Source organism: Engraulis encrasicolus, chromosome 16 (assembly GCF_034702125.1).
Source record: "Engraulis encrasicolus isolate BLACKSEA-1 chromosome 16, IST_EnEncr_1.0, whole genome shotgun sequence".
Lineage (NCBI taxonomy): Eukaryota > Metazoa > Chordata > Actinopteri > Clupeiformes > Engraulidae > Engraulis > Engraulis encrasicolus.
Genome location: NC_085872.1, coordinates 14,856,522 through 14,880,342, shown reverse-complemented (window position 1 = coordinate 14,880,342; position 23,821 = coordinate 14,856,522). Strand labels below are relative to the sequence as shown.

General features: G+C 45.0%; 2 protein-coding genes and 1 long non-coding RNA gene across 6 annotated transcripts in view; 1 reads left to right on the top strand and 2 right to left on the bottom strand.

Annotated features, from left to right (window-relative positions):
* Nucleotides 1-5: 5 nt before the first annotated feature.
* On the bottom strand, nucleotides 6-11,838 carry LOC134465241 (uncharacterized). 4 transcript variants are annotated; one of them, XR_010038124.1, is made up of 4 exons: nucleotides 11,557-11,737; nucleotides 10,439-10,770; nucleotides 9,514-9,615; nucleotides 6-305 (listed from the first exon to the last, which is right to left on the bottom strand). It is a non-coding gene; the product is annotated as an uncharacterized LOC134465241 (long non-coding RNA). The 4 variants fall into 4 exon arrangements; XR_010038126.1 differs by lacking the exons at nucleotides 10,439-10,770; nucleotides 11,557-11,737 and adding an exon at nucleotides 11,745-11,838; XR_010038125.1 differs by lacking the exon at nucleotides 10,439-10,770 and having other exon boundaries at nucleotides 9,514-9,642.
* fam131aa (family with sequence similarity 131 member Aa) lies at nucleotides 10,777-23,244 on the top strand. The gene is made up of 6 exons (XM_063218794.1): nucleotides 10,777-10,976; nucleotides 15,681-15,768; nucleotides 16,038-16,223; nucleotides 17,375-17,560; nucleotides 17,900-18,500; nucleotides 23,223-23,244. Exons 1-6 carry the CDS (start codon nucleotides 10,923-10,925, stop codon nucleotides 23,242-23,244), a joined length of 1,137 nt encoding a protein of 378 aa, XP_063074864.1. The 5' UTR covers nucleotides 10,777-10,922.
* clcn2a (chloride channel, voltage-sensitive 2a) overlaps nucleotides 20,428-23,821 on the bottom strand; it is a 77,149-nt gene continuing 73,755 nt past the window's right edge. Inside the window, exon 24 of the mRNA XM_063218795.1 lies at nucleotides 20,428-23,759. Coding sequence (XP_063074865.1) covers nucleotides 23,286-23,759 — 474 coding nt within the window. The 3' untranslated portion in view covers nucleotides 20,428-23,285. The remainder of the gene's footprint in view (nucleotides 23,760-23,821) is intronic.

The following is a 23,821-nucleotide window of genomic DNA, read 5'->3' as shown; positions in this document are numbered from 1 at the left end:
TTAAGTCAATTTTAGTCATTTTTATTTAACGAAGGAAGTGATTCCCTGTCAGGTTTAAAACAAAATGTGCTTCTGACTTAATGTAATAACAGGACATCAGGAGAGGGAAGTCTGTGTGCTACAGCATGTCCTGTGCACTTGTGGAAAAAAAAAATTAGGGGCGCTGTGGCGCAGCGCGCTAAACCCCCCACATTTGGGCTTGCATGCCCACCCACGGGCACCCCGGTTGAGTCGGGCTGGGGTAATTTCCTGATCCTCCCCCGTCTCTCTGTCCTGTTCGCTTCCTGTCACCATCTTCAACTGTCCTGTGAAAATAAAGGCATAAAAAGCCCCTAAAAAATATTTAAAAGTAAAAAAAAAAAACCAATTACAGTTCATGATTAATCAGGAGCCTCACGTACAAAACTTGCTTACGAACAAAAAAAGCTTCATATGTAACTTTTCATGCAAACTTGAGTGTACTAAGATTTACTTAGTGTTAAAAAAGTGAATGTACACTGAATTTGAAATGCGATGGAATGTACAATAAGTGTGTGTGAACCTGTTTGAATAGCTTGATGCATCTTACATTTTTGGTGCATATATCCTCACAAATGTTCACATGCGTACATGTTTGTATATGAGGCCCCAGAACTATAACCTTTTTTGATGTGTAGAGATTAGAAAGCCACGGACCCAGCATTTGACATGCATGCGCTGCACTGTGTAGGATTGTGGCCAGAATAGGTATTGCAACTATGCTGCTCATTGAAACTGTACGGCCTATTACCAAATTTGATCTCCTCATGAATACTTACTAAGTAATAAACTATTTACTGGTCTTACCAAAGCACAGTACGTTTTGCAGCTACAAATGTATTTCGAAATTCAAGCACAGTTTTCCCAAGTCATAATGAATACTTACAATTTGATAGTGGTATTCACGAAAATGGTAAGTTAACATTTGGATAAATTTAGCAAAAGGCAGATCAAATACACACACACACACACACACACACACACCTCTGATTGTCATTGACTTTCAAATCTCTTCGAGACTTGGTCTGATCAAGAGCATAATATTTCCCAAACGGCATGGTTGACCCGCTTCCCTTGGTTTGCTACTGGTTCTTTGCTTCCTGACAAAGTGGGAGGAGTTACGATTTTTCCGGATCTTGGAAACGATATTTGCATTGCTCCTGGCCTGACTACAAACAATGCTGAAGGTGTTGTATCACTAGGAGGGTGCGGCCTGGCTACACAAACATAGCTCTCAGAGCACAGACACAGTAGCCCCATACGACTTAGTTGCTGTCGACCAACATTGGCGAAGCACGTGAGCGAGAACTTGTCACGTTGTGGGTGTTCTTAAATAGCGCATTTGAAGTCGGCCACAAATATGAACGAGACGATGAGCTCGCACCAGTTTGCTCTACTAACACACCACGTGTGAGGAGTGGGGGGACAGGCAGCGAGGAGGAGCTGAAGTGGGGACCTGCGCAAACTTGTGTAGAGGTGTGAGACAAGACTCATATACACACGTGAGTCAGTTGTTGACCAACCAGTTCATGGGCGCGTGACCTCGTAGGCAGTCTGTAGACGAGCGTTGAAGGGGATAAGCAAATGCAGAGGTTGCAAGACTTGCTGCAGTCGCATTCATCCCGCGATAGTTTGACACCATGTAACATGTCACCTCGTCGACGCAACATCACCGAAATTTTGAAGTTTGACAGGAAATCTAACCGTCATGCAGCATTTTCATCCAGAGTGCATTGCTGTCTAAATGCGCATGCATGCGTTGACGACTACGTATTTATTGATCCCGAGGGAAATGAAGGTGTCAAGTAGCATACATGTATACATAAATACAGAAGAAGACACAAGGACATTACACGTATATTGCATATTACACGTACATTGCACATATATTCACAAATATTCACCATATATACAGTCAGATCTCCCTATCCCACTTACACACACACACACACACACACACACACACACACACACACACACACACACACACACACACACAAGGTAAAATGTAAAATGTGAAAAAGTGCAGAATTAGAATGTGAATTGAGCAAAATACGTCAAAAACTCAGCCAATGATCTGCTCCTAAAAGTAATAACAACTAGTGATAACAGTCACACGATCTATAGCTAACCAAGAGTATTGTGATAAGTATGTACTGTATAAGAATAAAACATCTTTGTGAAACTAATCCATCGGCAAGGGCTCTGTGCAAAGACACATGGTGGTGCTACCGGTTATATGGGGAAGGTAAGATGATCAGTAAAATACCCTTGATTGAATTGAGCCCAACAAATATAAACCAATTTATCTCAATTCAGTAGAAAATACAACACCATGATATGAACAGCCATTGAGGACTGTTCTCAAATCATTATTGGCTTGAATACCAGTTCACATTGGGATCAAGTAACTTTTTTTCCATGCAACTCGGAAGTGTTCAGAAACGGTGTTAGTACTAGCCTCGCGAGCCATCCTACATACTTCTGCCAAAGCATTGGCTCCACTACTGTAGTCTGGCCGTGCTTCTCTGTGGAGTGCCTGGAGCAGTAGAATTTTGATCGCAACGCCCGATCTTGGCTTTTCCTCTTGGCTTCATTCCAGGTGGTGTTACTTTTCTGAAGTTCGTCTCTGGTGGTTCTTCGCCATGTGTCTCTGGGCCTTCCTCTGCGTCCTGTACCTTGGGGGTTCCAGTCGAGCGCATGTCTTGTGGTGTTTGACTCTGGCTTTCTTAGTGTGTGTCCGATCCATCTCCATTTCCTTCTTTTGATGATTGCTTCCAGTTCTTCCTGTTCAGTACGTCTCCAGAGGTCTTTGTTGGTTTTTTGTTTGGCCACCAGATGCCACATAGATGTCTCAGCTTTTTGTTGATGAATGGTTGTAGTTTAGCCAATATACCCTTGTTTATTTTCCATGTTTCGCATCGAGAACGGTTTTGACACTGGAATTAAAAATCCTTAGTTTGGTCTTTAAAGAAATGGCTCTACTTCTCCAAACTTTGCTTAGGGTGGAAAACATTTGTTGTGCGCTTCTCTTTCGGTCCATCTTCTTCTGTTCCTCCTGATTCTGTAACTATGCTGCCAAGGTAGCGGAACTGGTCTACTCTCTCAATGGTTTCTTCTCCACATTTGAGATCATTGGTATTTGCAGGGTCTTAACTCGCATTTCTTTTGTTTTGTCCGCATTTATGTTGAGGCCTACTCTCTCTGCGTTTATCTTCAAGGTGTTAACTTTCTGTCTCATATGCATTATTTTGTGGCTTAGCAAGCACAGGTCGTTTGCAAATTCTATGTCCTCTAACTGTCTGGTTATTGTCCATTGGATTCCTGTCTTATCTCTTCCATAGGATCCGTGTGTTACCCAGTCCAGCAGGACGAGAAACAGTAGGGGGCTTAACAGGCTGCCCTGTTTCACTCCTGTTTTTATTTCAAAGCCTTGCGTTGTTGCTCCATCATGTATGACACTGGCTTCAAAACCGTCATACATCACTTTGATCATCTTGACCATTTTGTCTGGCACGCCATAATGTCTCAGAAGGTGCCAGAGTGTCGCCTGGTCCACTGAATCAAAGTCTTTTTCAAAGTCCACAAATGTCATGTAGAGTCCGGAATTCCACTCAAGAGACTGTTCTATTATTATTCTCAGCGTCACTTTGGTCACAGCATGATCTTTCAGCTCGAAAGCCTGCTTGCTCGTCTCTTAACTTTAGGTCTAGTTTTGGTTTCAGTCTTTCAAGGATTACTCTTGTCATGACTTTGCTTGCGATAACTAGTAACATAATTCCTCTCCAGTTCTTGCAGTGGCTGAGGTCTCCCTTTTTTGGAAGCTTTGCTAGCAGTCCTTTGTTCCACTCTTTTGGAATTGTCTCTGTGTCCCAAATTTTGAGTAGAAGGGAGTGGAGAGCATTTACTGTCACTTCTCCTCCAGCTTTCAGCGCTTCAGGTGGTATGTTATCTGCTCCAGCAGCTTTTCCATTTTTGAGCTTCCTCAATGCATCCTGGATTTCTTTCTTTGAGATGGGTCATACACTTTTGACTTGCCCAATATCATGCCCAGTCAAATGTTCACTTTGTCAAATAAAGTTTTTGCGCCCCCCCCTCCCTCCACAGACAAAAATACCAGCCCCCCTTGCACCGCCGCTCTTACGAGCCCCCTGCACAGGGAAAACAAAATTATAACCCTCCCTCATTCGACAATAAAGTGAGCCTTTCTTTCCCTGACCACAGCTAAAGAAAAGTGCTCAATAACACATCGAGTTTGCCCACACAGGTGCCCAAACTTAAGTACACAAGCACACTCAGTTAGCCCATCTATATGCCCGAACATATGCCCACATACACTTTTGACTTGCCCAATATCATGCCCAGTCAAATGTTCACTTTGTCAAATAAAGTTTTTGCGCCCCCCCCTCCACAGACAAAAATACCATCCCCCCCCTAGCACCGCCGCTCTTACGAGCCCCCTGCACAGGGAAAACAAAATTATAACCGTCCCTCATTCGACAATAAATAAATGGACATGACATTAATTTTCCCCGCTTTGGCACAGCACGCAGAGGTTTGGCACGCATGCGCAGTAAGCCCCTGGGTCCTGAGAACAGTAACGAAGGGGTACGTGCACGACCTCAACCCACGTTTCATGAGCGTATTAGACACTCAAGCGCACGTCCTTCAGGGCGAGATAACCTCACTTCTCCAGAGTGGAGCTATACAAAGTGTTCCAAAACACGAGATGGCAAAAGGAGTTTTACAGCAAATATTTTTTGGTCCCCAAAAAAGACAAAAGCTGGCGCCCGATACTAGACCTGAGGTCACTGAACAAATGTTTGATGACGCGGAAATTTCGAATGCTCACTCCACTTCGTTTAGTCGGGTGCATTCACAAAAACGATTGGTTTGTAATCCTAGATCTGAAGTCTGCCTACTTTCACATACCCATTCACGTCAGACACAGGAAATTTCTACGCTTTGCGTTCAAAGGCCAAGCATACGAGTACAGAGTTCTCCCTTTTGGCCTGGTTCTCTCCCCTTATATTATGTCTTCACCAGGTGCCTCGAAGCGCCGCTAGCGCCGTTACGCCACCAGGGGGTGCGAATTTACCAGTATCTGGACGACAAGTTACTGTGTGCCAGTTCAGAAGCAGAAGCCTCTCTTCATGCAAAGAGTGTACTCACACCAGCCCAGTCTGCTGTATTTCTGGGGATGGAGCTGAATTCCAGGGAAATGCGCATTCGCTTATCCCACTAACGGATGGGAAATGTGCAGACAGCAGTAAAGATGTTCACACTGGGCAAACATGTGACATCTCTACAGTGCCAAATTTTACTGGGCATGATGGCTGCGGCAGTGGTAGCACTACCTATGGGCCTGCTCCGCATGAGACATTTTCAAATGTGGTACCGTTCCCAAAAACTACACCCATGCAGGGACAGGCACCGCCGGGTGATAGTCACCCCCCGGTGCATGACAGCTCTGTCAATATGGAGAAAGAAAGAATTTCTCTTAAGAGGCGCCCCACTGGGAATGATGGAACGCTGCAAGATAGTGACAACGGACGCATCCACCTCCGGTGGGGGGCGATATGCGAGGGTGTGTCAGTGAACGGGCTCTGGTCTCTGACCCAGTCCAAGCTGCACATAAATGTTTTGGAGCTCCTCACAGTGTGGTTGGCCCTCCAACGTTTTCTGCCAATGTTGAGGGATCAGCACGTGCTTATCAGGACAGACAACACGTCTGCCCTCGCTTCAATTGACAGGGGGGGATACGGTCCCGCTCTTTATTTCAGGTGGCGAACCGTCTTCTTTTGTGAACAGAGAGGAATGGTATCCTCTCCCTCAGGGCAGTGCGCATTCCGGGGCGCATCAATGTGCAGATCTTCTGTCCGGTGGCAACCCATGTGCAGGGGACTGGCGGCTACACCCCCAAGTAGTGGAGGAGATTTGGATGCGTTTAAGCAAGGTCGATGTCGACCTGTTTGCGTCACGACAGAACACACAATGTCCCCTATGGACACAGGGCCACGGCACGATTTGGCACCCGTGGCCAGCGCTATGGAAACTAGCAGCCTGGCAGCTGAAAGGGTGAAACTGGCCAAGACAGGCCTGTCTAGTGCAGTGGTAAAAACTATTCATAGTGCTAGAGCACTTTCTACACGCACACTTCACAATTTAAAGTGGCGTGTTTTCGACCAGTGGTGCTCTGCCAGGTGTCATGACCATTTCCAGTGCTAGGTCGTAGTGATCCTGAATTTTCTCCAGGATTTATTGGACCAAGGAAAAGCCGCCCCTACTCTAAAGGTGTATGTGGCGGCCATCTCTGCGTGTCACTTTGGCATTGGAGGTGCCAGCCCCGGCACCCATCCCTTGGTTACACGCTTCATGGCGGATTGCGACCCCTTAAGGTGTCCCGACCTGTTGTCTTCCCAACAGGGGATTAGACAGTAGTTCTACGCACATTGACGGAGCCGCCTTTTGAGCCCCTCCAGTCAGGGGATACAAAAACACTCTCCCTGAAGATCGCGCTTTTGGTGGCGCTGGCCTCTGCCAAGCGGATAAAGTGAGATACACGCACTGTCGGTGCATCCATCTTGCTTACGCTTCTCAGCAGGGGGTGAAAAGGTGGTGCTGTGCCCTAACCCATCTTTTATCCCCAAGGTCATTACAGCTCCCCTCCAGAGTCAGGTGATTGAGCTGGCAAGTTTTTCTCCACCGCCCTTTGCTTCGGTTGAAGAAAAGACATTGCATAAACTATGCCCAATACGCGCACTGCGCCTCTACTTGGATAGAACTAAAGAGTTCAGGTGCTGTGACCAACTGTTTGTGTGTCATGGGTCAGCCTCACGGGGCAAGGCGCTCTCCAAGAGCAGACTGGCACACTGGATAGTGGAGGCTATTGAAATGGCCTACAGGAGTCTTAAATTGGAACCACCCGTGGGGTTACGTATCCATTCCACACGGGGTAGGGGTCATCTTCATGGGCTCTTTACAAAGGCGTGTCTGTGAACGATATCTGCAGGGCAGCAGGGTGGACTTCCATCCACACATTTGCCCGGTTTTACATGCTGGATGTAACCAGACCATCTGTTTCACAGGCCGTACTCGGTGCCAGCTCCAACGGCACATGAAATGTATGCACAAGCACTTGTTCTCTTCCCTTATATGACCACACACTGTATCCCCATACTCTGGGTGACCTAGCCCATTATTAACCCACTCATATATGACCGCAGGTGCCCTCATATACTATGTTGTCACACTTATGAATGGTACCTTCTGCTTAGACACAGATTGTGCGTGATTGGACACAGTCCCATGGGTAATAGGTTGCAGTTCCTGCGATAGGGAACGTCTGGGTTACGACTGTAACCTCGGTTCCCTGAGAAGGGCCAGACCTATTACTGGTCTGCACTCTGTGTCTCTGCTGAAAAAGAAGCAATAATAAAGGGCTCAGCGATAAAGAAGACAGAAGAATGGGCGTCAGGAGTATTATAGTAATGCCAGAGGGCGGGTCTAGACTGATCATCTTCGATCTGCCATTTGGCGTGATTGTAGTACTGAGCTTCGATTGGATCATCTGGCGATCGATCAAGTCCCATGAGTAATAGGTCTGGTCCCTTCTCAGGGAACCGAGGTTACAGTCGTAACCCAGACGTTTTGCAGCAAAAAATGTCTATTTCTGGATATTCAAAATGGCAGACATGGAGAGGCTCCACCTTTGCATGTATGAAAAATGCAGTTTTCCCAGTCATAATCAGAAATTGATGGTGGTGGTAAGCATTCTTTAAAAAGGTAAGATTTGTGAATGGGCAGCATAGATTCTGGAATGAAACTGCTGAAAATATTACACAGTGCACCTTTAAACTAATACATTTTTAGCTTTTTTAGCCTTTAGCTTTTATTACAGCACTTAGACTTCTTAGCTGGGAGTCTATTAGCTTAGCATGTGTTGATGTGGCAATATTAGCCCACTTTTCTTTGCAAGGCTTTCCAAATCTTACAGATTGCGAGTGCATCTCCTGTGCACAGTCCTCCTCAGATCACCCGAGAGATGTTCGATGGGATACAGATCTGAACTCTGCCTGAGCCATTCCAAAATCTCAGTTATTATGGTTAGTTATTCTGGTGAAGTCATTCTTTGGTTGATTTATGCGTGCACTTAGGGTGATTGTTATTGTGAAAGATTAAGTTCTTTTGCATCTTCACCTTTCTAACAGGTCGCCGAAGGTTTTTTGCCACTACCATGGCCCTGCCCCCTGTGGAACTGTTCATAATTCCCTCCTCACTGAATAAGACCCCAGATCCAGCACAAAGCATGATCTTGGCTAGTGTTTCTTAATTGGGGCAGTAGAGCCCCCCAGGGGGCGTTGGGGAGCCGTAGGGGGGGGGCGTTGAAGGTTGAGAACCACTTATCTAGGCCCTACTGTGGCGCTAACGGTAGGGCACTCGACTGCAACGTGGCTGACCTGGGTTCGATTCCGGGCCAGGTCCTTTGGCAACCCTTCCTCCTCTCTCTCTCTCCCCACTCACTTCTTGTCAACGTCTTCACTGTTCTGTTTCAAATAAAGGCTAAGGACGAGGTTTTTTTTCTTACAATGCTCTCAGCCACTCAGCTTCGCCAATCAAGGTGTGGATGGAGGACCACCAGATCAATACCCTGACATGGTCGGCCCGAACTCCCTTGAAAACCTCTGGAATGTGATCAAGAGGAAGCTGGATGGTCACAAGCCATCCATCCAAGCTCAGCAACTTGAAATCTTGCACCAGGCCTGGAATAAAGTCATCCAAGAACAATGTAAAGGACTAATGGAACATACCAAAACGCATGAAAACTGTGACTGCAGATCGGGCTTATTCCACCAAATATTGATTTCTGAACTCTCATACATTCATACATTACTCATACATTACTGTTTATAAGTTAATATCATGTTGTTTTCTTTGCCTTTTTTGAGATTTGGAAACATTGCATCTTATGTGTTATTTTGACCATTTGAGATTTTCTGCAAATAAATTCTCTAAATGACAATATTTTATTTCAAAATTCAAAAAAAAACTTGGATGGATCCTTCGTAAAGGATAACCAAAGAGCACCTTCGCCAAAACTTCAGTGAACGCCGAAGCCCTCTGACCCTTTTTTCTTTGTAATGAAATAGCAATGTTTGTTTTACTCCAACACATACCTATCCATAGAAAAGTCAGAAAACTGGAGATTTTGAAGCGTTCTCTCAATTTTTGCCAGAACTGTATACGGTATATACTGTATGACCAAAGTATGGCCCAATATATATATAAAAGGTAGTATTGTTTTTGCACCAAATATACCATTTGGAATTAAGTCCAAAACGTTCAACCTCGGTTTCATCAGGCCATAACACATTTTCCTGCATGCATTTGGGAGATTACCGATGTCTTTTTGCAAAATTTACTCCACCATGGTTGAACTTTTTGGACATGATTCCAAAATGTTTGACCCAAAACATCACCCAAATAACAACATACCTAAAGTGAAGAAGTATGGTGGTGGCAGCATTGTGCTGCTGTGCTGTTTTTCTTCAGCCATAGTCAGGGTGGAGAGAATTATGAACAGCTCCAAATTCCGGTCTGTGTTGCCACAAAAACTTCGGCCGCCTGTTTGAAAGTTGAAGATGAAGAGGAACTTAATCTTTCAGAATGACATTTAACCTATGCATATGTCTAAATCAACAAAGGAATGGGCTTAACCAGAATAAAATGTAGGCTTTGGAATGACCTCAGCTCAGACCTGAATCCCATCAAACATCTGAGGGGTGATCTGAAGAGGACTGTGCGCAGGAGATGCTCTCACAATCTGTCAGATTTTGAGTTCTTTTGCAAAGAGGAGTGGACAAATATTGCCACATCAAGTACTGCAATGAAGTTTTAGTTTAAGGGTGTGCATATTTATGCAACCATGTTAAAACAAATCTATTCAATTTAGTTTTTCTCTTTAAAGCTTTGAGTTTGTTTTCAATTGCATTGTACAGGTTACAGTTTATGTTGAAGCTAGAAAAAATTGTTAAATGATTTATTTGGAAAAACATTTACATCACAAAAACCTGCCATTTGAACAGGGGTAGCCTATGTAGTGTGTGTGCGTGTGTGCGTGCGTGCGCCCGCATGTTACTGAAGATGCTGTAGTTCCGGTAGGAAAATCGTAAATTTGCTCACAATTGGCAATCAACATTACTGTCCATTCACATTTTAAATGTGTGATGTGAATTGTTTCTGTTAATTGTTTTAATTTCGTTGGCACTGCAGCTGTCCTTGGCCACCACCAGGTAGGCCTAAATAAAGTTTTTTGTCCTGAAGTAGGCCTATCATTCAAAAACACAACCATCTGACTAATTCAGAAAATTGACAAGCCAGTATTCATAACTCTATTTTCAAATACTTGTCACATAGCTACCCTGGTCAGTGTTCCATACGGCGACTGGTCTGGAAGCGTTAACCATGGCGCTAACCATGGTCCTGAAGTGTTGACGCGGTATTGGGGTACAGTGTATCCCTAATGGTTATCCCTCGGATTGTAGACCATTATCCCAGAAACATATTATTAATGGTCAAATCAGGCTAACAAGTGTGCTTGCCGTGATGATGTCTCGAACAGCTGTCAGTTCGGCTGCACGAGGTAGGTAATGTGGGGCCCAACCTCAAAAACTACACAGCTGCGTTACTGTGGCTTTAAGAAACAACGCTCGTCAAGGTGGGTCTTCAGATGTATCCGAGTCGATGACGCTGCTAGTAGGGTAGAAGGAGGGAACACATTTCGGGGGTTAAGTGTGGTGTTTCTCGGCTGATGTTTGTTTCGTAGCCTACTCCCACGGAGGTTTGGTGAAGTGCGTTGGCCATTTTACCTTCGATGCGACCAAATCTTGCTTAGTTGGTGGTTGATGCTGTATTCATGTGCAATGCTTCTGACAGCACTTCCCCAATTAAACATAAAGGTAAGAATCAGAGGATACTCTTTGATAACTGCCGCATGCACATGCTACAGTTGACGACAATGTTGCTATTTCTTGTGTCCTGTGAAGTGATATTCTCAAGCAACATGTAGTGAACCTACAAACAGTATGAGAGGACGACTGGTTGGACTTGTCATCTACGCCATCACGTAGGCTAACCTACAATGAATGGACATTGATATGCGGCAGTGGTTTTCTGTTGCCAGGAGACAAAGCGAGGTCCTGGACAGAAATATAGCGTTATTCCTGCAAATTATCTGAGAGGAATCTTATGGACGCGCGCATGAATCGCCTCTCGTGTCCATGTCATGTAGCGCACGGTGTGTGCGTGTGTGTGTGTGTGTGTGTGCGTGTGCGTGTCTTTAACGAGGCCCTGGTAAAATCATGTCAAGGCAATTTAACTTGACAGGGGTCATAGGCTACAGATGCTTTTGACTCCCCCAGACCAGGTCGCATTAGGCGCCTGACTGATCCGATATGGGAAGCTATGCAAGGTCGCTATAGCCTACCCTGCTTTTGCCCCATATGCTATGTTTATTTTTGTTTAGAGAAATGTGCTTACCCTACATGAAATGTTGTTTAAATCGTGCCTGGGCGCACCTAAATCAACCTTGAAAGCAAGGCGCATCTGATCTTCCCTGATTTCAAGGCATTACGCATGATACTATCTCAGCAGAGGGCATAGCGCAACTGTTTTCTTTCGAAATGAGTAGCCTTAGCCTAATTTTCACCGTCACCTCCGGTCTTTACCTTGTCTGCGCTAAACCATATTAGACCATCACTGCGAGGGGCTGTTGCCATAACAACAAACAGATGGAGCATTTTCGATGCGTCAAACACTTGTTTGTAGCCTACACAGGCATTGGGTGTAGTGTGCAAAAAAAGAGGCATCTCCATTAAAGACACCACCTGTTGTTGATGTACAATTATTGATGCATGCTATGTTGTGTGGTCAATTCTAATATTGCCCAGCCAACCTGTTGCTATAACAACTAGATTTTGACATCCAGAAAACTGTCAATTTGCTGCTCTGTTCTGCCTCTAGTAGCCTATTACCTAGATGCCAGTAGGCTAACGCTACCATGTAGGCCTACACTTCATGTGCATTGGATATCCATATTTGACTGTGATTTGATCAAAGAACTAGACTGCCTGTGCAGTCGCCTTGGACTGCTTAAGGTATATCCCCGAAACGCAACGCTTCCAGTCCCCCATCATTCCTACCACTCCCGTCCACCTTTTCATAAACGTATATGATAAATACAAAATATTAAAGAAATATATTTAATATCTATACATAGATCAATGACGTGCATAGACTTAAAACCAAATGACTATTGTGAAAATGAAGCAAAAAATGGGGCAAATGGTAACACTGTTTTAATGGTTCACTATTACAGTGAATATACCACATTAGGTACAGTGTAATAACCATTGTAACAATATTTAATACCATGTAATACCAGTGTAACACCATGTACCAATTTTGTACTACATCATGTATTTTTGTGTAAGTGGTATTACATGGTATTGCATATTGTTACACTGGTATTACACTAGTATTATGTGGTATTAAATATTGTTCACTGGTTATTACACTGTACCTGGTATTGCATATTGTTACACTGGTATTACACTAGTATTACATGGTATTAAATATTGTTACACTGTACCTAATATGGTAGATTCACTGAAATGGTGAACTGTTAAAATAAGGTAGTACCGGGCAAATCAATCCACCCAGTCAGAAGTTATGGGCCAAATAAAAATTCCGCCATTTTGAAACTGTTGACCTCCAAACTCAAATCAGTTCATGAACCTACCCTAGAGCATTAACACACCAAATCTGGGACAAATCCATCCGACTGGTCAGAAGTTATGAGCCAAACAAAAATTCGGCCATCTTGAATTCAGCCATCTTGAAAGTGTTGGCCTCCAAACTCGAATAAGTTCATGAACCTACCCTAGAGCATTAACACAACAAATCTGGGAGAAATCCATCCACCCAGTCAGAAGTTATGGGCCAAACAAAAATTCGGCCATCTTGAATTCAGCCATCTTGAAAGTGTTGACCTCCAAACTCGAATCAGTTCATGAACCTGCCCTAGAGCATTCACCCAAAACATCTGGGACAAATCCAAACATCCGTTCAAAAGTTATCGCGTTAACACGAAATACCTTATGCGGCGGCCGCGGACGCGGCGGCGCACGCAAAACCATTACATCCCTGACACTCCGCGTTTCGGGGATATAAATAGGGGACATTTAACTTGAATTGGACCAAGATATTGTGTGATAAGGGGCCTCATAGCCTAGGCCTGCTAGTTAGTTCCATGCGTCAGCTTTTGCATAGCAAATGGGGTTGGGGGGGATTATTCAAATATAGGCCCTATGTTCCACAACTCCATGTTCCCACATTTCCGAGTAAACTAAAAGAACATGTCTTTCTCCCCGCCATGGGAGATAGGGCCTAAATTTGAATAAATTCTTAGAAATGTGTGGACATGGGCCAGCAATGTTAAAAGTCTTAGTGATGTGGGACCAATGGGCTGTGGGAACATAGACACGGTCCCGGTAAAAGCCCACTAACATTTCGAATGCTTGATAAAGGAAGAAATAGCCTCTGCTGCTCTTTTGCGGTCAATAGCTCAGTGGCTTTGCGTAGTCCAGCATTATGGCCTATGTCTGTTCCATTAACCTTTAGAACGGTTGTTGTTGGAATTGCTGTTTGTAGGGTTGTAGCCTGGACTCCAGCGTATTTGATGGCAGGTCACGGTTTAGCATCGACCTAGGCCCCTTTATGATACGGTGGTTTCATTCTACTATAAACGTTTAAATAACTTACAGGCTATGTACGACACAGCTGAATTATATTCTCCACAAGCTTGGCATTTTAAAATGAAAGCCCATTTGCTTCTGATGTCACCGTGGGCATCACATGAGTGCCCACGGTAGGCCTACCTAACAACCAACTCAAGTATTCAGATTTGGTCAAGAAGCGTCCACCTGTTCTAAAGATTATGCAAAAAAAGGTAATTCATGGATGTACAATCATAATCGGAAGTCTCCACCCCTTCCTGCAGTCTCATGGGGCATGGGGAGTAAAAATGAGCTTGAAATGAGTGGTTTTAATGACACATTACTTTTCGTTTGTCAACGAAACAACCAAATAAAAGATCATGCTTCTTTTCTTATCAAACAATAAGCAGTGGCTGAACTCACAAGAGTTCATCTGCTTGTCATGAAGGACTTACTGCAACAACCGTCTTAGTAGCCTACCTGGACCAGGATACACAAGCCTTGCACGTGCAAGCGTTACATCCGCGGTGTCAAAAATACAGAATCGCCATATTCTCAGTGTCACGTTTTAACACCCACAAACTATTTTTATTTGGTGGATATCTTCTTACAATCACGTTCCAATAGGTGTAGAACAAAAACACACATGTTGGTTGGCTGATTGATTGATTGATTGATTGATTGATTGATTGATTGATTGATTGATTGATTGATTGATTGAAAGCGGGATCTGATGACATTATTACTACTCCACAGATATGTGTTCTTTGATGGCAAGGGCCTGATTCCAAAAGCTATAATATTTAGGTCACTGACTGTCAAGACCTCTTTGAAAAAAAGATCTCTTTTGTTGGGTTTAACCGGAGACACTTAAGTAGCTGAAGTGCAAGCCATATGGTTAATAGAGACACACAGGGAAGCCCTTCACTTCATCACTGGGAGTTGAGAAATCATCTGTCAAGAGGCTTAGGGGCTTTGGTGCTTGGGCATCTGCTCAGTGAGGGAGGGCGGTGCATGGAGCTGGGCCCGGGACGTGAGTGACGCAGGCTAAAGAGAGGGACTCTCTCTCCATGTGTCGATTACCTCTATTCAGTTAAGCACAAGGCCAGCTACTGCTACAGCTCTCAGCTTTCACCATGCCTCCCATTCCCAGGAGAGTGAGGGGGACCCGATACAGGCAAAAGGTGGGAATTCGTTGCTCAGGTGTAGACAGGTGTAGACACTAGAATAATTACATGGCTTCCCTAGAAATGTATTTTTCTGGCATTGTAGTTCTGCCTGGTGTGGGACGAGGATGAGTCTGAGTGTGGGTGTTGCCATGTCTGGTTTTATGCGCTGTAAGATTCTTGACTGTTCTGACTGAGTTATGAGCATTCTGTAGTTTTCTAATGCCTCTTTTCCACTGACAGTTTTCTGGTAGGTCTACAGCTAGACTAGGCAAGACTCGGCCGCCACTTTTTGCTTTTCGAATAGGCACGACACAGCTCAACCGTAAAGCAAAAAGTGGCGGCTGAGTCACGCTGTGTCGCGCTGTAGGCCTACCGGAAAACCGACAGTGGAAAAGAGGCATAACTGAATAGGATGTAGTGCTGTCCCAATTTTGTTTGTTGTTTTTCCTCACATTTCTGAATATGTTGAATTACTTCAGTTAGAGGTCATAGAGAAAACATTAGTGAAAAATAACATTGAATATACTGTATTATTTAGTAGCAAAAAGAGTGAACTCAAAGGTCAATCTGAAAACCAAACGGAAAACAAATGCTCAAACAATTTTGTTTTTGTTTTGTTTTTAACTTTCAAAGGGCAATATGAAGACATCTGTGAAAAGACTTAACTTGCAGCTTGTTGTACAGTATGTTAAGCTCCTTTGTTGGTTTGATCTGGCAGGTTGAGGATCCTGTTGACATGCTTCCCAAGTCGAGGAAAGCCCTCAGCATCCAGGAGATTGCTGCTCTGGCCAGATCCTCATTTAATGGTAAATGTGAACTCTTAATGACTGTGTGCACATTTTTCTTTTGAAGTATTGAGCATTTTTCCATCAATTTATTTCTATGCGTGTCATTTGTGTGTGTGTGTTTGTGTGTGTGTGTGTGTGTGTGTGCGTGTGCGCATGTGTGCATGCACGACACATAACTCTTCTACACATGCAGCATATTATACATGAAGTATTGCGGTTACATTGTTATATGGTGATTATACTCTATGTCTTCATAATATGTTTGACTGGCCTGTGTGTTTTCTTAGGGATTTCCCAGGTGGTGAAAGACCATGTGACCAAGCCCACTGCAATGGCCCAGGGTCGTGTGGCTCACCTGATTGAGTGGAAAGGCTGGTCCAAGCCTCTGGACCCCCCCTCCGCCACTCTGCAGTCTCACTTCAGTTCCTACTGCCATCTCACTGAGGGAGAACAGGAGGCACGCTTCGCCGCAGGTCTGCAAATATCACTCTTTCAGTCTGTCACCACTAATGGCCTGGTGTACATGATTTGTTTTTTTTTTTATTATTTAAAATTAATCATTCAGAATTAAATAGTTCAGAGGAGTTCTACATTGCATTTTCATTGAATTCCGAATTGTGAAATGTTAACGTGATGCTTTCAAAGCGGAGTTAAGTTTTATTCAGAATTAAATTGAGTTCATTCTGAATTAAATGTGTCATGTAAACGAGGCCTACAGTATGTCATCATTTTCAGACTGTTCGCTATCTCCATCACCTGAACCTTGTGCCAGTCCACCGCATGTGCTGGTTGGCTGTAGTCTTGTAGGTCTTACCCTTTTCTTGGTCCGAGTGACCATCGTATTTGTGCCTCCCTCGACCATTCCTGTCCAACACTGTCACTCAACTCCCAGCCTTCACATACGCATGAACGGCCATCCGGGAATTTTGCTCATGAATGTGCGTTACGCTCCTTTGTGGGGGAAAGCAAGCCGAATGTGTCATTAACTTACGGGCTACATCGGCTACCCTAAATGAACACAGTCCATGCTTCAGCCACGGCTGTTTGGCTATATTATTTGAACAGCCAGCAACACAACACGTTTTCGGCATGTTGCACGTGAACAACGCTAGTCTACAGGTCCTTGTCTTTCGTTTATTCTTTCCCAACACCTCCAATTGACTTGCATTGGCTTTCCCTCCAATGTTTTCCCCCAAAAATGGGCACATGGAAAACGTCACGGCGTTCATGCGTATTGCAATCCCCCAGCATCCGGCTGATGGACTTGCCACTGCGAGTCAAGCAGATGGTGTTCAATTAGATTACCCTGCTCCTGAGGGACACCTGCTGCTCCCCCTAGCCCCACCCCACCACCTGTATTGGTCCGTCAGTGCATGGAGTTAACCGATGCCGTCCTCCCATAAACAACAGAGGGAGAGAGGCTGGCCCCATGTTTTTGCTACAGTGTCTGTGATCCTATCAAATTACTTGGCAACGTGGCGTTGTGTTGTCTTTCTGCATGTTGGATTTAGGAGGAAAATTAGCATATACACAGGATATAGTACTTCCGTGGCTTGTATTTGTAGGATAATAAAACAAATCTAAACTGTAGTGTATAGTGATGCTCTGGTTTCCTTTCACCTAGGCGTGGCTGAACAGTTTGCAATTGCTGAAGCAAAGCTCCGGGCATGGACATCCGTGGATGAGGAGGATGCAGACGAGGAAGATGAGGAAGATGAGGAGGAGGAGGAGGAGGAGGAGGAAGATGCTGACTTTTGCGACGAGGACAACTTCAAAAATAATGACCTCTCTCAAAATACTGAAAGCACAGGTATGAGCATGTACTCCCAGGCTCAATGCTTCTGTCATTCATGTGTTTTCTTTGCGTTTTTTTTTTCATCTACTCTGTCTTTCATACCCATTATTTTCATTCTTGCCATCTCTGTGTCTTACCATCTGATCCTCTTTTTGTTATCTTTTTGTGTGTCTCTCTGTGTTTGTACGTATGTGTGTGCGTGTCCGTGTGTGGGTGTATTCGTGTGTGTGTGTGTGTGTGTGTGTGTGTGTGTGTGTGTGTGTGTGTGTGTGTGTGTGTGTGTATGTATGCGTGTTGTGTTTTTCTGCGTTTCTGTGTCCTTACAGGTGTTTTGATTCTTTGCCCCTCCTCCAGACGCCTCATCATCCAATCCGAATCCACTCATTCAAACTCCCTCCCTGGCTGAGTTAGACAGATCAGAGGCCCAGACCCAGACCCTCCCCAACGGTTCTCCCCACCCTTTAGAGCAGCAGGCCAGTCTGGTGGAGTCCCAGGCCCTGCTGTTGAAGGGGCAGGGGGAGTTGGAACTCAGAAGCTCCACAGAGCCAGCCCATCCGCCAGGCATGGAGGGTGTGGTGGAGGAGCATAAGCCGGCGGGGGACCAGGAGCAGCAGCAGCAGCAGTCCCAGGTGTGGGACCTCAACTCTGGGGGCACGTGCGTCACCCCCAGCCCCCACCACAGGCCCAGCCGGAGGTCTCTGTGGAGCGGCGGAGACTCCTGCTACTACTCCATCACCTCCTACTCTGAGCTGGGCTTCTCCCCGGAGGAGAAGGAGGAGGAGGGAGGGGGGGAGGGGGAGGGGAGGGAGGGGAGAGAGGAGAGGCAGCAGGAGCGCCACCTGGTGGACGAGGAGGGGGAGGACAGTGTCTTCCGGGACGCCGGCGTCCACTGCTACAGCCACTGCCGCAGCATGTCCGACACCTCGGGCGCACTGTCCTTCGAGGAGGAGGAGGAGTTAGCGGAGGAGAGGGAGCACGTGAAGCTGTGATGTCCATGCAAGCCCCTCTCTTTCCCTTTCTGCAAGTCCTTCTGTTTAGCTATTGTTCCCTTGCTCTTTCAGGTGACTCTCGTCTTTCTCTCTCTCTCTCTCTCTCTCTCCTCTGTTCCACTTTCTCGTCATTCCTCTCGTCCTTTCTTTTCTATTCACTGTCCTACCCCAGCAGACACACACACACACACACACACACACACACACACACACACACACACACACACACACACACTCTCATCATTTATGCTTTACTCGCTCTTTCTTCTGCTCTCCCTCTCATTCTCTCACACAGACACAGACACAGACACTGACACAGACACAGGCACACATACAGACACACAGACCCAGACCCAGACACACACACACACACACACACACCTTCTCTCCCTTGTGAGTGAAGGATAGGATATCTTCTAGACAGTGTGCGTACTGTATGTGATTAAGATGACAGTTCAGGGTGACTTTTGCACTGTATGTTGCTGTTGATGTGCTGGGACTCATAGGAGAGGAGGCGCTGAGACTGGATGAAAGACCTCCTGCCTGATTAATCAGGAGTCCGTATCTCGAAAGCGTCTTTGCTAACGACGGTAGCAACGTCCTTCGTAAGAGCGACTCAACTCTCTCTTGACAGCGACGCTCACCATTAAATCCAAGGGAATGGTAAGACGGTCTTCAGACGGTTAGCAACGACAAGAATCGAGAAACGGACCCCTGACCAGGACACGGTGCTCGACTGACTTGCCCCCTCACATCTCCACAAAATGTCAACACTGCAGCATCTCTAAGCAACCAGGTTTTGTACTTTTCTGTGAAGTCAGGCGAAGATACAGTACCTAATCCGTTGTTCTTGTTTGTACAAAAAAAGTGATGTATCTCTGCTTAGTATCTCATATGACCTTTCTTGTTTGTTTTTTTTCGCTGAGGCCTATATGAGGAATGAAGCCTTGTCTCGTCGGCGCCAGATGAGATCAAAAAGACTTCAAACCTCAGCGCCATAGCCAATGATAACAGTATTCTTGATGAAAAAAAAAGTGATGGTGTCAGAATGTGGAATGTTTCCCCGCTCTCTATTTTTCTTCACACTCTCCGTGTCTCTGGCTCGTGGACATTGGTGCCCAGTCAGCAGGAGAGTCGTGCCTGTAAGTGGAATGTGTCCATTACTCTATTATGATCACTGTGTGATGTACTCCGAGAGAGGCAAATGTGAAAACAAAATGGTGTCTTTCCTTTCCTCAGACTGCTCTTATACAGTAAGTCCTCTCTCTGTTGCAATGAGTTGTTGTGCATTTGGTTGGTTTATCAACTATGAATAAATAACAACAAAAAAATCTGAGAACAGTCATGGTGTGGTATTGGCATTCCCTAATGTCTAAAAGTAAAAAGTTGGATAGTACAGTGAGTAGCATGTTACTCTGTCAATTGCTGATCTATACATTCCCATGCAGAGTATCCAAAAATGTATACACCGAAGTCAAAGCATCGTGAAATAGGTGTTTATGGAAATGTACTTAATGTTCAAAGTGTAGTAGAACTTATAGACATCATTTTATTGTTTTGCCTCTGCCTGTTATTACACTGATGTCTAATGTCTATGTTAGGAGACCTGCAAAACTGACTGAATTGATAGCAGTCACTGAAAGGGAATGCACATAAATATCAAGGAGAGTGTGTATGATTTGAAATATCCATTTTGGAACATTCTGGGAAATTTACATTTTTGTATTAGGCATTGCATTGCAAAATGCATTTCATATAGGTTTAAAAAGTATGTTCTGAAACTACTTCATACATAGGCGAAAGGATGGCAGGATGACATCCTCAATTAAGTATGCATACATTTTTGATCCATCCTTCAACAGCCCCCCCAGGTCAAACACATATGAGACAATGTTAAAGTTTAAAGATTGAATTTAATGCTTCACTGATGTACAAAAAAATTCAATGTGTTCTTAAAAATAATGTCAACTGTTGGTTTTTATGCATATGTTCTATATACACATTAGGAGTTTTAAGTTTTAATTTCATTCACATTTCTTCAGTCGGATTATAAAGAGCATTCAGGGCCATGGACAGTATGCAAACTTATTGCTTCTCTCTACTGCATGTGCACTTCATCACCTAAAACACTATACATTCTATGATAAGGTCACCAAAAATAAACCTGTATAGCGGGCAATACATTCCAAAACTTAGACACATATTATTGCATTTTAGCAATTTAAACGAGACAGGAAGTAAGGAGCAAATGGGTCTGTTCCAATATGCGACCTTGCGTCCTCCACTTGTGCATATATGACCTCACGTTATGCTGATGCCCTGCCTCCATGGAGAAAACAGTTAAGTTTCCCCAAGAGCATGACACTGGAGTGGATTTTCGCTCCCTTCCCATCCCGGTCCCAGAAAAAAAATCCCATCCCGTCCCATACCGGGCTGGAGTAAAAGAAACGAATCCCATCCCGTCCCATCCTGTAAGAATGTCTCCAAATCCCACCCACTCCCACTCAAAATCATTCATTTTCGTCATTCTTATTCCCGCTCCTGCCAGCTCCCATTCATCTTTATTCCCGCTCCTGCCCGATCCCGTTCATTTTTAAAATTTTGACTCCTATCCCGCGGGAATCCTGTGGGATCCGCGGGACCCACGGGAATTCCCGAAAAATGTCATCCTCTAGTTTCCCCCGCTGTCAGCTATAGCCACAACAATTTTTGGGGGACTATTCTTCATTCACCATCCAGTTTGCAAATTAGAAAATGACTTAACAATTGAGCTTTAGCAAGATACTAAAATATAATGCTGTTGTCATTTATGTCAAACGACACTTTACATCCTGGTACGAGGCCACAAGCACAAGTAGAGGACACAAGGTCGCATATTGGAACGCACTCAATGTGTCATAATGGCTAGAGAGGCAGATGTGGTGATCTGAATGTATAAAAGCTGCACTTAAAACTAAAGGCAACATTTATTAGACCCTTTGAATCAAGCACAGCTTTCTTTAAAAATGAAATAAATAAACGTAACAAAATACACCATTCTCTCACAATTTGTATGGGTTTCAGACTGTATCCCTAAAGACATTGATGCAATTCTACCCCAGGCTAAAAAACTACAGTCTCTACTGTACAAGTTATCTACATTGTCTCTAATGACATCACTGGCCAAAAAGTTGAGGGTATAACCGTGACTGAGGCATTCTGGCCTTCATGGGCATGTGGGGTGTGTGAAATATTCTATGCACATGCATGTCTATACCTGTGGGTTAATTAATTCATAAAAGATCTTAAGCGCCAGACTCTTTTTAAGCAATGTTTCTCTAAATGTGTGCCTCTCACACACACAGATGACAAGAATGATGGTATACATGTGCAGGAGGGATACACACTCATATCCTCATGCACACGCACACAGGCACGCACATATGCGGCACATATACATACACATACGCACACTTTAACACACACACACACACACACACACACACACACACACACACACACACACACACACACACACACACACACACACACACACACACATGGAGCAGCACATGCACGGCCATGGTGGACAATTTTGCACGTCTTGCATGAGCTGCAGAATAGACTGGAGATACTGGTGCATAAGAATGTGATTTACATCCATTGAAATAACCCCCCAGCCCCCCCATTATCAACAACACACAGATTCTGCCTCTGGCTCTGACAAAATAATGGCATATGGTAAATACAAATAATGGCATAAATTACACTGTGCTTCAAGACCTCATATGCTGTAAGCGCCTATGCTTGGCCATGGCTCTGTTGTGTGGTGAGCTGTTGTTTTGCCGCAGTGTGGCATTTATTCTTGTTTGTGACGACGTGTCGTTTATTCCCATCACCCCCCCCTCCCATTATCCCCCACGCCCCGACACACACACTCCTTCCTTTTATTTGTCCCTCTCCTCTGCCTTCTCACCGTCTGTATCTGCTGCTTGCGTCATCACACTCTTTTCTCTGTCTCCTCCAGTCCCCCTCCAGTGTTCTCCTTCCCCCCTCGTCCTCCCTCCCTCTCTCCAACCCATCAGTTTGGGTTATTAGGAGCTATATTTGGAGAGAAATTGTAGTTTTGCTCTCTCAGAGACAATCTCGTTTAGATTCATAGTGTCAGTGTACCAGATGGGTGTGTGGGCTGACTGGTGGCCTCTACCGTACACTTTTCAGGCCCTTTTCAGGACACCATTGGGGTGTACTAGCTGCTATACCACTAGGATGAGCTGTGTGCTGACGCCTGTTCTCCCTCTGCCATCCAACTGACAAGAGAACCACCTGTGCGACCTGTGCCCCAACCCACACACTGCTTTTTAACCTTAAATAGTGTGGGTTTTTGAACATTCTATAAAAAGAATGTGTTCTATAACAAAGCAATATTCTAAAATTCCAAATTGTATTGTATGGCGCCCAAAATTCTATAGAACTTTCACTGCCCGAACATTCCCGTCACACCGGTGTGACGGTACACTCTCAAAGGTTTTAAAAAAATCTCACAAACACAAAAGATAGAGGGAGAAAGTGGAGAAATCTCTGGGTTCTCAGTGGTTAAGGTGTCATCAGGGCTGCCTAACGCGACATCACTAGAGCTTCCTCAAGATACAGACTACCCTGTGTACCTATACTTGTGTGCATGGACAGATGAGGAGAAAGAGAAACAGAGCAGAAGAGGAAAAAGAGTGAGATAAAGAAGGGGAAAGAAGGAAAGAAAGATAAGACCTGTATCATTCTACAAGATCCTCTGTGTCAACTGCACCTCCTTCACACATGTCCTCCTGTTGGTCTTCAGGCGTGGAGGTACAAGGCTCCTCCGCAAGCCCTGATTGGTCGCCGTCCAGGGGGGCGGTGTCATAGTCACATGGCAACTCTGGAAGGTTTGTCGGAGAGTGGCAGGGGCTGGCTGGCTCGCAGACCACCTCTGATTGGTCGTCCGACTGCAGGGTGGTGTTCTGAGTGGACAGCTCTGTGCAGTCCTTGCTGAACACTGGGCTGCCATCAAAGGCTAAATCTGACTGGTCCTCCAGTTCGGGCGGGCTTGGTTCCCGTGGCAACGACAGGCTCCTGTGCCGGTTCCACAGCTTGTGCAGCTCGGTCACTTCTGCCACGCTGGTGCTCGTGCCGCTGTCACGGAAACTGGCCAGTGGGGGGCGCACTTTCACACCTGTTACCGTCACCGAGCCCTCGATGGCCTTCCTCAGCTGTCAAGAAAACGCAGACGTAATAAGAATGCTGCAGTGTGGTGCAGATGCTAAGGCAGGCG